Below are 11,672 nucleotides of genomic sequence, written 5' to 3'. Positions count from 1 at the left end.
CTGCAGGGTAAATCCAGACAGCTAGCTAGACTATCTGTCCAATCTGAGGCCTATGGTTACCTGGTCCTCAGATCTCTGATCACTCTGACTCTGGTGAGGGGTTTTAAAGTAATAATGATCATAATGTGAGGGTTCAATATGTGGTGGTTTTACCCCTGCAGTGTTTTCCCCACAAAAGATGGGAAGTGTTTGTTTATTGACAAGGCCCCCCCACTGATGGTAGCATTAACGCCGAGCCCAATGGTTTCTGTGACAACAGGATCATGGACGGAATCTCATAATTAAGAATATTAAAAAAGCTAAAGACAGACTCCACAGGGCCCTACACATTAAGTTAGTGCTAAAAGCTAACTAGAGATTTGAAAATATGACTGTGTGTACGTTTTCAACCGTAACTGTAACTAGTTTTAAAAAAGATTTATCGTACAGAAAGAAAGTGGTATTGATCTTTTCACCAGGATGAAAGTCCATGTTCTCCAAAAATGTCAAAATATTTTTTGGGAGTACTGAGACAGCTGGTTAGCTCACCTGGTGGAACTTCCCCATGAATTAAGGCTAGGTCCTTGTCGCAGCGGCCGCTGCTTCGGTTCCGACCTGCGGCCCTTAGCTGCATGTCACCCCCTCTCTCCCACTTTTCTTACTTAATCTGACCAATAAAAAGCATGTATATTTTAGGTAGTTATACTTTAAACATGACCCCTTTATAACAAAGTTCAGTTATTTAATTTCGAGTTATTTGAATACAAAACATATCAAAAGAATGTATCGCTGCTCTGATGTTTACCGTGCACAAACACATAAAGGTGGGGAGTCCGACAAAAGGTTGCACATGTGTGAATGTCCCTTGTTTTCCATAATAAGAATCCAGGGTGTGTTCTGGGCTGTGACATTCTGCATAGTTGGGAGTGGATTTGACAGTTCTCCAAGTGTCCCATAGCCCTGAGTTCAGCAACCACGCTCCAGACACAACAGTGACAGCTGGGGGAGAGATAAATAAAAACAGCATCTCTATCTCCATTACAAGACAGCAATCCAGACAACAACCCAGTAGCCTCTGCGCGCGAGCGTGCCAACACATCCACATACGCCCAGAGTACATGCGCGAACAAACACATGCACGCCTTTCCTAACACATTCACTGCTTCACACTTACTGTATTCACTGCTGCGAGGGCAACAGATGGAAAACCGAGGCAGGCGAGAAGTAGGGGAAAGTGCCACAGAATAGAATAAATGCTGTTGGACTTGGCCCGTTAGCAACCAGCATGCCTCTGACAGGTGGAACATGTTTCCCAAACAAACAAGAGCAACACAGATGTCGGAGGAATAAAAATGATGACTTGAGGTTGCATGACCTGTGAAAAGAAGCCTGGTATCCGGGCTGGCATATCTTTGAGGTATTTCAGAGAGATGAGTAGACTGCGTGCCACACCAGTATTGCAAGAGTGTCTCGGAGAATTTGTCTTATGTTACCCGCCCCAAGCATCCCAGGCAGCTCTGGTTGTTAGCCGGGGCCAGCCAGGGTCACAGGCACTGATGGGCACTTTTTAAGCCTCTCCACTTTCTAAATCACATTCCACTTCAGGGCAGGGGCGGGGGGGGGGGGGGGGGGGGGGGGGGGGGGGGGGGGGGGGGGGGGGGGGGGGGGGGGGGGAATCATCTCACATCACAATCTAGCAAAATAACCACTTGGACCTGTCGAGCCAGACATGCAGACTTCCGATGACCCTGACCTGCAACAAAACCACTTGTACAAGGCCATCCCTCCAACAGGCCTCAGGTTAACTAGCTTATTTGTTAATAGCTAATTCAATTCAATGCCCTTTTATTCATATTATCAAATCATAAGAGTTATCTCAAGACATTTTACAGATAGAGCAGGTCTAGACCACAGTAGTTTCCCCAAGAGTAAGCATTTATTGGAACAGTGGCGAGGAAATCTTCCTTTTAGGCAGAAACCTCGACAGACCCAGGCTCTTGGGGGGCGGGCGTCTGCCGATGTCGGTCGGGACACAGAGACATTGATAGAGATATACAGATATGGAGAAAGATGATTCAGAATGATAATAGAAGTTGCTATGATGAACAGTGGCTAGCTCACTTAGCTCTGTTTGCATTCACAGCATGCTTCTTGTCGTTTTCCGAATTTGTCTGGACCAGCGGAAGTATATTTTCAAGATAAAGCCTGAAATCGGAGGTCCCTCACCTTCTGCTCCCTGTGTGGAGCCGTCTGCTTCGGGAAACAACAAGAGACGTTGAGCTGGCAAGCTACACGATGAAAATGCCAAGTTTTGAAGACAATCTAACTGGGACGTTTCGGGACCGACTGGAGTGGATTGCTATGAATGAAGTACAAGAGCCAATGAGGTGTAACCATGCATCAGCTGATTTACATAGCTCATATTACTGTATTATGTCAACAGTTAACTTCATTTAATATTGGATGTAGTGTTTTCTTTTGGGGGTGCAAATGTCCCACCAGAACATCTTCCTTCCTGAGACTATTTAGCAGGCCCGCCGTCGCTGCGTCCAGGGCTCGGCGCCGCCCAAGACGAATGCGATTGGTTAAAAAAAAGGTTTAAAAGCCCAGTGTTTTTGTATGTGTGGTGTAGCCAGCCCTTCTCCACAGCGCTGTGGAGGTAGGGCTGTGTGCCAGCGGAGCGTGAGGAGAACTCACTGAGGGACTGTTGAGGGTAGTTCTACAGATTGGCTGGTGTGCCTGACGGAGGTGTGTCATTCTGACAGGACATAGCCGCAAACTGCCAGTTGATCAGTTTGATGTTCTACTGCTGGAAAAATAATTGGAGTGAAGTGCAAGCCGTATTATCTAGCCCAAGGCGCTAACTTACCTTACCAGAAAGGAATGCAATCATTAGCTTTGGAAGTCATTTGTCTTCTCTGAGTCCGGGACTTGTCTTTGACAAAGCAGTGATCTACACGTACTGTACTGGGCTGGGAGTGGAGAGGAAAACGTGATGAGAGTTTAACCCCTCAGATGTGAAATGCAACACACCCTCATAGAAAATGGCTGTTTAATTAGGTTATTATAAGATTTAGGCCAGAATGTGTTTAACTAAGAAAATACTACTCAACATTACTGTAGTTTAAGTACTTTAACTATCATTTGCTGTACTGTACCCTACTGGGTATTGTCAACAGTTATAGTAGTTGACAGTCCATACTGAAGAACTGCCAAAAGTATTCTGAATTGCTTTCTTTCTTTAAGTCAATGACCTTTGTAAATATATTATCATCGGTTGTAATTCTGGTTGGTCGAGTGATGAGGGATATAACCGGTACTGTACATCAAAGTAATGAACTCTGTAGTTTTGTTGTGTTCTTGTGGGTTGAGCAATATTGAAACTCTGCAGATAAAAAACATTTTATTTATTTATTTCTGAGGTTTTTCCTTAAACATGTCAATGTTTGATCCTGGTTTCCTATAACTTCAACTAATGAGAATGTTTTTAGATTTTTCCCTTAACTCGGTGTGTTACAACAGCTAATGAACAGATTTGGATCCAAATTCTGAATTCTTTAAATCAATATGCAATGTTTTCTGGCAGCAGATCCAGATAGATTCAAATGTTTAACAGTGTACATTTTGTGGTGAAAGAAATCTAACAGTGGTGTCCTTACATCAAACCTCTGATCACAACTGCCAATCTGTGGATGATGTGATTAGTTATGTAGTTGTGTTATAGGAACTAAACCCCCTGCCCCAGTCTTGGCCCCCCTGTCGGGGCTCAGCAGTGGATCTTGGGTTCAGACTCTATATACAATGTTAGGAGCAAATTAGAGCTGTAATTCTGATGGAGTACCTCAAGGGCAAAAGGAGCATGTGAGGACAGCGTTGGATCACACAACAACAACAACACACCCACGCTCCCTCCTGTCTACACTCACACACACACACACACACACACACACACACACACACACACACACACACACGCACACACACACACACACACACACACTGGGCCATCCCCTTGATTCTATAACCTGACATCAGAGCATCACATCTGCAAAAGGTGCAGCGATGGATGCAAGTACTAATACCACACTGTAAAAATACTCTGTTACAAGTAAAGGTCCTGCATCGAAAATGTTACTGAAGTAAAAGTATGTAAGTATTACTATAACATATTATATAGTATAAAATGTACTTAAAGTATTACAATTAAAAGTAGTCAATGCAGAAAAATCCTCACAATTTAGAAAGTAACTTAGTCAGTAACTAAATGTCCAATCATTTCAGATGTACTTGTAGGCTTTCATTTACAAAAAAGCATCATTCTATAAACTACATGTGTTTTTGTGCAAAAATCATAATGTGTAACGTAACTAGTAACTACAGTAACTAACTAAAGCTGTAACAGATTAATGTAGTGGAGTACAAAGAAGAGTATTTCTCTCTAAAGGCAGCGCAGTAGAAGTAGAAAGTGGTATGAAAAGAAAAGACTACAAAAGTACAAGTAGCTCAACATTTGTAGTTAAGTACAGTACTGGAGTGCATATACTTAGTTCCATTTCAACAATTGAAACATTCCCTTTAAAGAAATCCGTCATTGTTTCCAATGATGAAATGATGATGACTGCTACGGCTCCATGTTGTTTTGGTAACTGCTTTGCTTGCAACTAAGATAAAGGCATTTAAAATGATTACAGGTCCAACTGGCGTCCATGGAAACCAAACAAAAACATTCAGTTGGAGATTCTCCCTGTCACCTCTCGGAATCACTGGGTGACCTGAATGTAAAAGTGAAGTTTTCTTGAGGGCCAAAGCTGCATAACTTTATAAATATTCATTTATCTGGCAGTCCATCCGTTCTTCAGAACATCTTTTTCCAACTTGAAGAGGAGAAATATGAATGAGGTGCTTCGCTCCGGGCCAGAGCAATGCTTGATCCTTGATCCAGGATACAAAACATGTCCTCACTCTGGGAGGAAACATGTTAACCCCTTCAGACCCTAAGGTTATGATACCCGATCCTGGAGGTGCTGAACTTAACCATATACGTTACGCTGTGGGAAACAGCTGCATGCGCTCCTGGATGCATGCTACTTAACCTTGGTCCCTGGAGAGAACACCTGAGCCTAATACCGCTGGCTCGGTTAGCCTACACGCACTTTATTATCACTCATTAGTGGAAGGAACCGTATTTTATCAGTTTACAATTTCCCTTTCAAAGCTTATAATACTTCAGCTTTCATAAAATTAAATCCCGTTTTTGATATTTATGGTTTACATTCGTTCGGCAATATTCATTCAATGCATTTATATTGTGTAATTACCTCTGTTAATAGTAGTTCTTTTGTTTATGTTTTCCTATATGTTTTACTTTCTTAATTTCAAAGTATGTGGATTGTTTGAGAGTAATAAACACCCAAAAGTTTTCAGTGTTACTGGCAGCGTCCGCCATGTTGGCCTACCTGAGCACCAGGGATTCAGAGTAAACCATACAGCGTTACTGTAACCTTTCATTTTGTCTTATAAATATATGATTCACGCTTTGCTCACTAAAAGCCCCTCCCCTTCTTATTGTGAACAGGGAAGGACACTTTTTGATCCCAAATTGAACTGAACCATGGGTTACACATGTGATATTTGTCCATTTAAAAGATCATTTTGCAAGTGGATAAAGTCTTAGTTTGTCGTAAAACTGAAGTATAATAAGTATAAGAAATACTACTCACTTCCAAGCTGCATGGATGACCTTGTTTCCGTGTTCTGTACTGGGATGTAAAGTTACTCTTGCTCCTTCTTTCACCTCTCTGCTGATAAAACTTGACTGGGTAAAACAGATGAGGTCGGATAGCGTTGCGTGGCTAGTGAGCGGGCCGAGCATCGAGCAAGGCGACATACTGTAGGTTGTAGGATGTAGTTCTACGGGCAGTTTCACACAAAACTAAGTTGTACTACAACAAACCTACAACAAACTGACTTCCTTCACTTGGATATGACCTTTTAAATAGACCAACATCACAAAGGGAATCCATGGCCAATTCAAACGGGACGGACCATGATTTGTCTCTTCCTATTCACTACCGTGACGATAAGAAGGGGAGGGACTTCACCGCTCTATTTTACAGTAATGCAATATTTAGAAACAAATTAAAGTACTGGGATCACTTTTTCCAGTACCAAGTAGTGTAAGGGATTACAATTTAAAATTCAGTAATAATGTTACAGTAACTACTCCAGGTAGTGCTCTGTTACTTAGACATTTAGAAGTGAATGTCTCATTTGTTCTCCTACATGTTAAACACAAGAGATGTGATGTGAGTAATGCTGCCGAGTGTCTCATGTGGTAGAGCGGTCCCCAATCTACCAATCCGGAGGTCGGTGGTTTGATTCCCTGGCCCCGCAGTTCCATGTCGAAGTGTCCTTGGACAACACACTGAACTGTGAGTCTTGTTTTACCCCCAAAAAGAAACACCACATCCAGTATTAACTGAAGGTCACATAATACAGTAACGTGAGCTATTTCAATCAGCTGATATATGGTTAAATGTAATTTGCTCTTACCAGTGTATCTCCGTGTGTACTTCGTCCAATCCCACCAATCACTGCCAAAACGTCAGAGTTGTGAGTAATATATTCTTAGTAAATCTTTACAATCATTCCCTGAAGGAACCGAGCAGGCCTCGTCTTCAACACATTTTCGGCGTGTAGCTTGCTAGCCTGAAGTTCACAGAGAGCAGAAGGTGAGTTGATCCAGACTACCGCTACAAACCTGAACCTCCGGCTGCTGCTTGACACCAAAAGCATTCAACTGGCGACACAAGGCTAGATTTGATTGTGAAGCAGTCACAGGAAACACTATGTATCTGGCACTGAGGTTATCATTGACCACAATCATTTTTCATCTACAAACAAAGACATGGTCATATTAAGGACCAAACTGTCCTTAATAAGGACCAAACTGTCTACCATGGGAGACAGGGCTTTCCAGGCAGTCGCCCCACGGCTCTGGAACGCCCTACCAGAGTCCCTAAGGGCCCCACAAACTGTGGAGACTTTTAAGAAGGGCCTAAAGACACTACTATTTCAAAAGGCCTTTTAAACAGTCATTGCTTTAATTTTAGTTTTATGATGTTTTATTATTGCTTGTCACTTGTATTGTATTCTGGAAACTGTTTTTAACTCCCTATTAATTGTAGCACTTTCAGATTTCTTTTTGAAATGTAAAGGGCATTATAAATAAAATGTATTATTATTATTATTATTATATTGAGAGTGGATCAGCTGTATATATTGCAGGGAGTAACAGCACAGGAAGCAGCAGCAGCCCCAGTGAGCTGGTAGAGTTAGAGCTGCAGGCTGCACACCTCCAACTCTTCAGCAAGGTGACCAACTTCCGTGAGTGCTGTTGTTGTCAGATTGTGGTTTCTATCATTCTCAACCAACTGCTTATTAAAGCAACACAACTTTGTTTGGCTGCTCTGGAAGCAGGTCTACCAGTTGCTTGTCTGTTGTAATTCTGACAAAGTAGTGGCTCAACGAGTGTTTCCTATAGTAACGTGACCTTGCTGTAACCAGGGGCGGAGCCTGAAGGTGTAAACATTCCTAACCCCGATATTACCCAAGGACTGCAGCAACATCAGGTTCTCAGCTTGTGTCAGCAGGTTAATCTCTCAGAAAACATGCATTCTTATTTATTTTGAACAAGGTCAGGGAATTAAACTCACTGAAGACTCCCTGCTCTGAAGAAAACAAAGTGCACATTTTATACCGCCACAAAAGGAAAAGAGAACAAAATCTGGACGCTTATATTTTCTCATGAGACAAACAGGTGATAGCAAACAAGGCAGAGCGACACACAGTAAACACACTGGATGCAAGGGGAAATTCCCCAACTGTATGCACTGTAAAAATACACAACGAATGATAAAACTAAACTGACAAATGCTCCAGTGAATCTCTGAGGGGCAGAAAGGCATGGGAATGAGCTTTTAAAAGAGACACCCGGGGGAGGAAGAAAGGAGTCCCATTGCAAAAGAGTTGAATTACCATATCACTGAGGAGCAAATACAAAGCTCCTTGAGAGCAGCGGGGGATCTGTCATCCAGTGAAGAGCGGTGTTGAAATGCGGATATTTCTGAGCATTCACACACCACACACTGGTAATAAGCAGTGGGGGTAGATCACACAGTTGTCACAACCTTATACAGAACATCCTGAGAATCAAGGCTCCAACGGTACACCACAGCACACCTGAATATGGTAAGGCTGGTAAGTATATGACAGTCCTGTGTTTTACCCACCGGCCCCCCCGGCCAATCTCCCTATGCAGATTTTTGCCCTTTCATACTACTCGCTACGGAGTAAACTCAAACACCATCGCATGTCATTAAAGTAAATGGCCAAACAGCGTTGATACACACGCTAAGAAGTAAGTATGCGTCTTGATAACACGCCAATAATGGCGTATGAATTGGCTTGTCACACATAACAGATCAGTCTGAACATGAACACACAATAAAGTGCAGCTCTACAAAGAAAGGAGGCACATTTCAGATATCTTGAGTTGAGAGGTCTTTAGAGCGCTTTGTAACCCTTTGTGTTTCTTATGATACAGACAGAGATCAATTCTGGATTATAAGAATAGATATTAAATGAAAATCAATTTATATAAAAAAATCATTCTTATCATAACCAGCCCTACTCTTTGGTGATCTTGTAAAATTTAAATGTAAACAAACGTATCAACATTAATTCAAGATTTCCAAATCTTAGCAATCAATTTGAAGAAAAATAAAACTTCTACAGCGTATAAATGCAGAAAGAATTTAGAAGCCCAAATTTCCTCGGGCCACGCAGTATCCCAGTTTGTTCTGGTTCCCGAGGAAAGACATGAGGCCCACGAACGCGTCAATGTGGATGGGCTGATTCAGGACCAGGACCCCGTTGGCCTTCCCAGGAACGGGCCTTATGGCGTGGAGTTTCTGCGCTGCGGCCGTGAGCTGCTCGCGGAACTTGTGGATCTGTGGACGAGAGGGTGGGAGGATGACAAATCCTGTTTAGGTCCCGTTATCTTACTCCAGAGGAATTCAATCTTTGCTGTCATACTGTACACCATAAGTAATCGTATCGGCCTGTAACAACTATTACATCATTCTCAATTTTTATTATGTAATCACGGAAGTATGACTGTCGATGGTAATTGGTGATTTTGTTGAGCTAAAGCTATGCTAGTCCATTTTGCTGTTTGTAAACAATGATGAGGTTATTGTGGGCGGGGCTTAACTGGAGGCAGAAGATTGACAGCGGTGAGATCTAACGATTTCCCAACCCACTTGAGCCTGGACAGCTAGCCAAAGAATTTACAGTTCATCTAAAATGTAGGCAGAAGTAGTGGTGGCTGATTTTATTCAGCTAATTTACTGGTCTGCTCCGGAAGAACGAGCCGCTCGCCGAGTGGCGGTAACGCTCGGTAACCCTCGGTAACGTGTTCTTAGTGTATACTAGCGTGACACGCAGCGTCTAACGTCGGTTTCGGAGCATCAGGGAGCAGCGCAGACATGTAGGTGGCGCCGTACTGACGCCCCCAAGTCTGCGTTGCTATTCCACCGGTGCCATATTAGCACACGATTTTAACATGCGCTGTTAACGTGAACAAAACATTGCGTTGACTGTATGTTTCCACAGCAAACGCGTGTGTGGAAAGTGGTCGCACAAACTGTGGTGATGCTCACGGACGTCGTGTTTAAACCAAATCATATTTTGACTTCTTCTGGAATAAGATTTTCCAGTTTTGTAAGTTAGGGTTTGTTTTATAGATTTAAAAAACACAAATATTGAACAGGTGGTCGCCAAAGGGGCCAGAGGCCACAAAACGGTTGCCAATTGACTCAATCTGGTTGCCAAGGGCGACCGGGCGCCCCTTCCGGCCGAGCCCTAAACTGTTTGAGTCTGAATATAATTCCCCCCCCCCTTACTCGGGCTGACAGCAGAAGCAGCACGTATGACGGGTTTGAAACACTGCTGAAATTTGCCGACATGGATGATGATGATTGCTCCATTCTTCCTCTTCGTCACGCTGAGGCGCTGCTCTAATGGCTCAGAAACATCCACGTTGTAATCTCCTGCTTAGGTTTTGGAAACTCTCCATACGTTTGTCTTTTGGTTAGAAAACACAAAAATCATAATTTTGCACTTTAAGCAGTCCAAACCTGAAACTTTTTGGAAATTTGAGTGCTGTATTTGATTTTATTAATATTATCTAACTATATCTGATAACTGGGCAGTCTTAGGATCCACATGTGTGTGTCAGAGGATTTTATGTGTGTGTGTGTGTGTGTGGAAACTGACAGATTACACATGAATGGGATCTGATGCCTAATTCCAGTAAGTCATTTCTGTGTAATGACTCATTCAACCACACGATGTTGTTTTTTTAACGCTATAATAGTAAAGTGTCTCAATGACTCTCAAGAGTACACACCTCCACTTGGATTAGTCATAAAACCTAAAATCTAAATATTTCAACAGATACATTATGAGAAGTTAACAGTTCACCCCAATCCTAATCTTCCATAGAGTGCTGCAGCTGTTCCAAACTTTCAGTATATATGCGGAGATATGACTCTAACTTTTGCCAACTTTCACTGGAAATAGTCCCAATGACAGCTGCTGACAGGGAAATCTGTGGGTTATTCTGAAAATAATGTTCAATTTGTTCAATAAGTTGGAAATGATTTCCTTCCATTTGTTTTAAATTCAACCACCTATTTGTTGTATTTTAGGTTTGATTTGGGTAGACTGAGCCTTTAAACTTACGTCGCAGAGAGCAACAAACGTGTCACTGACGTTCCTCACAGGGTGGTGGGTGAAGGTGATGAAAGGGAAGTCGGTGGCGAAGGGGTTCCACCTGGAGGTAAAGGAGGGCTCTCTGAGCCGGTCCCAGAAGACCCTCACCCCCTCCCCCTCTCTCCTGAACACAGAAAGACACAGAGGAACACAAATGATTAAGTCTCTGTCGGGGACAGACACATTCTTGTTCTGGATTTCATTGAGAATTACACAGAGAAACACAGAGAGTGAAAATGCATCCTTCGCCTCTGGCCACACCCACAACAGTTAGCAGTGGTGAAAAAACTAAACTATTTTATTTTTACCAATGATTAACCTCAATATTTCCTGTTTATACGGTCCCGCCAACGGCGACTACAGTTTCCATCCGTTTCCTATCCGTCTCCGGCAAAACAGAGTGAAAGGAGAGAATGCAGAAAATACATGTTATGTGTTTCTTACAAATTTCTTAGAGATGTCTCATGAGATGCTGTCTCTAGAAGTATATCATTCAACTTTTTTTTTATTTAACAAATATGAAAAAAAAGAAATCACAATATTCAGTACTGCTGAATGGCAATATAGTTCTTCAAGAATAAAATAAAAACCCGCCAATTGAATCGTGACAGAATCGAATCGGGACGAAAGCATATTGTCCCAACCCCACTGGCTGCAATCAATAGGCTGTCAATTAATAAGTCACAATTACTGTATGTGACATGGAATTTTTTTTGCCTATAATTTTAAAGGATTAAATGCTAACAGAGATTAAAATCAAACTGCAGTTTGTTTTACCAATTGGACTGTGGTACCACTCAGGCTTGGTTATATATATATATATATATATATATATATATATATATATATATATATAT

The 11,672-nt window shown here is 42.2% G+C and overlaps 1 protein-coding gene across 2 annotated transcripts in view; it reads right to left on the bottom strand.

The window, feature by feature from the left end:
* Positions 1 to 7,720: 7,720 nt before the first annotated feature.
* Positions 7,721 to 11,672, bottom strand: part of tprg1 (tumor protein p63 regulated 1) — a 15,692-nt gene continuing 11,740 nt past the window's right edge. For both annotated transcript variants that reach the window (XM_034880445.1, XM_034880446.1), the window contains 2 exons: positions 10,786 to 10,939; positions 7,721 to 8,990 (listed from right to left, as the gene is read on the bottom strand). In XM_034880445.1, the coding sequence (XP_034736336.1) occupies positions 8,796 to 8,990; positions 10,786 to 10,939 (349 nt within the window). In that variant the 3' untranslated portion in view covers positions 7,721 to 8,795. The remainder of the gene's footprint in view (positions 8,991 to 10,785; positions 10,940 to 11,672) is intronic.

Source organism: Etheostoma cragini, chromosome 9, assembly GCF_013103735.1.
Source record: "Etheostoma cragini isolate CJK2018 chromosome 9, CSU_Ecrag_1.0, whole genome shotgun sequence".
Classification (NCBI taxonomy): Eukaryota; Metazoa; Chordata; class Actinopteri; order Perciformes; family Percidae; genus Etheostoma; species Etheostoma cragini.
The sequence above is the reverse complement of the archived record's forward strand: the minus strand, read 5'-3'. Positions and strand labels throughout refer to the sequence as shown.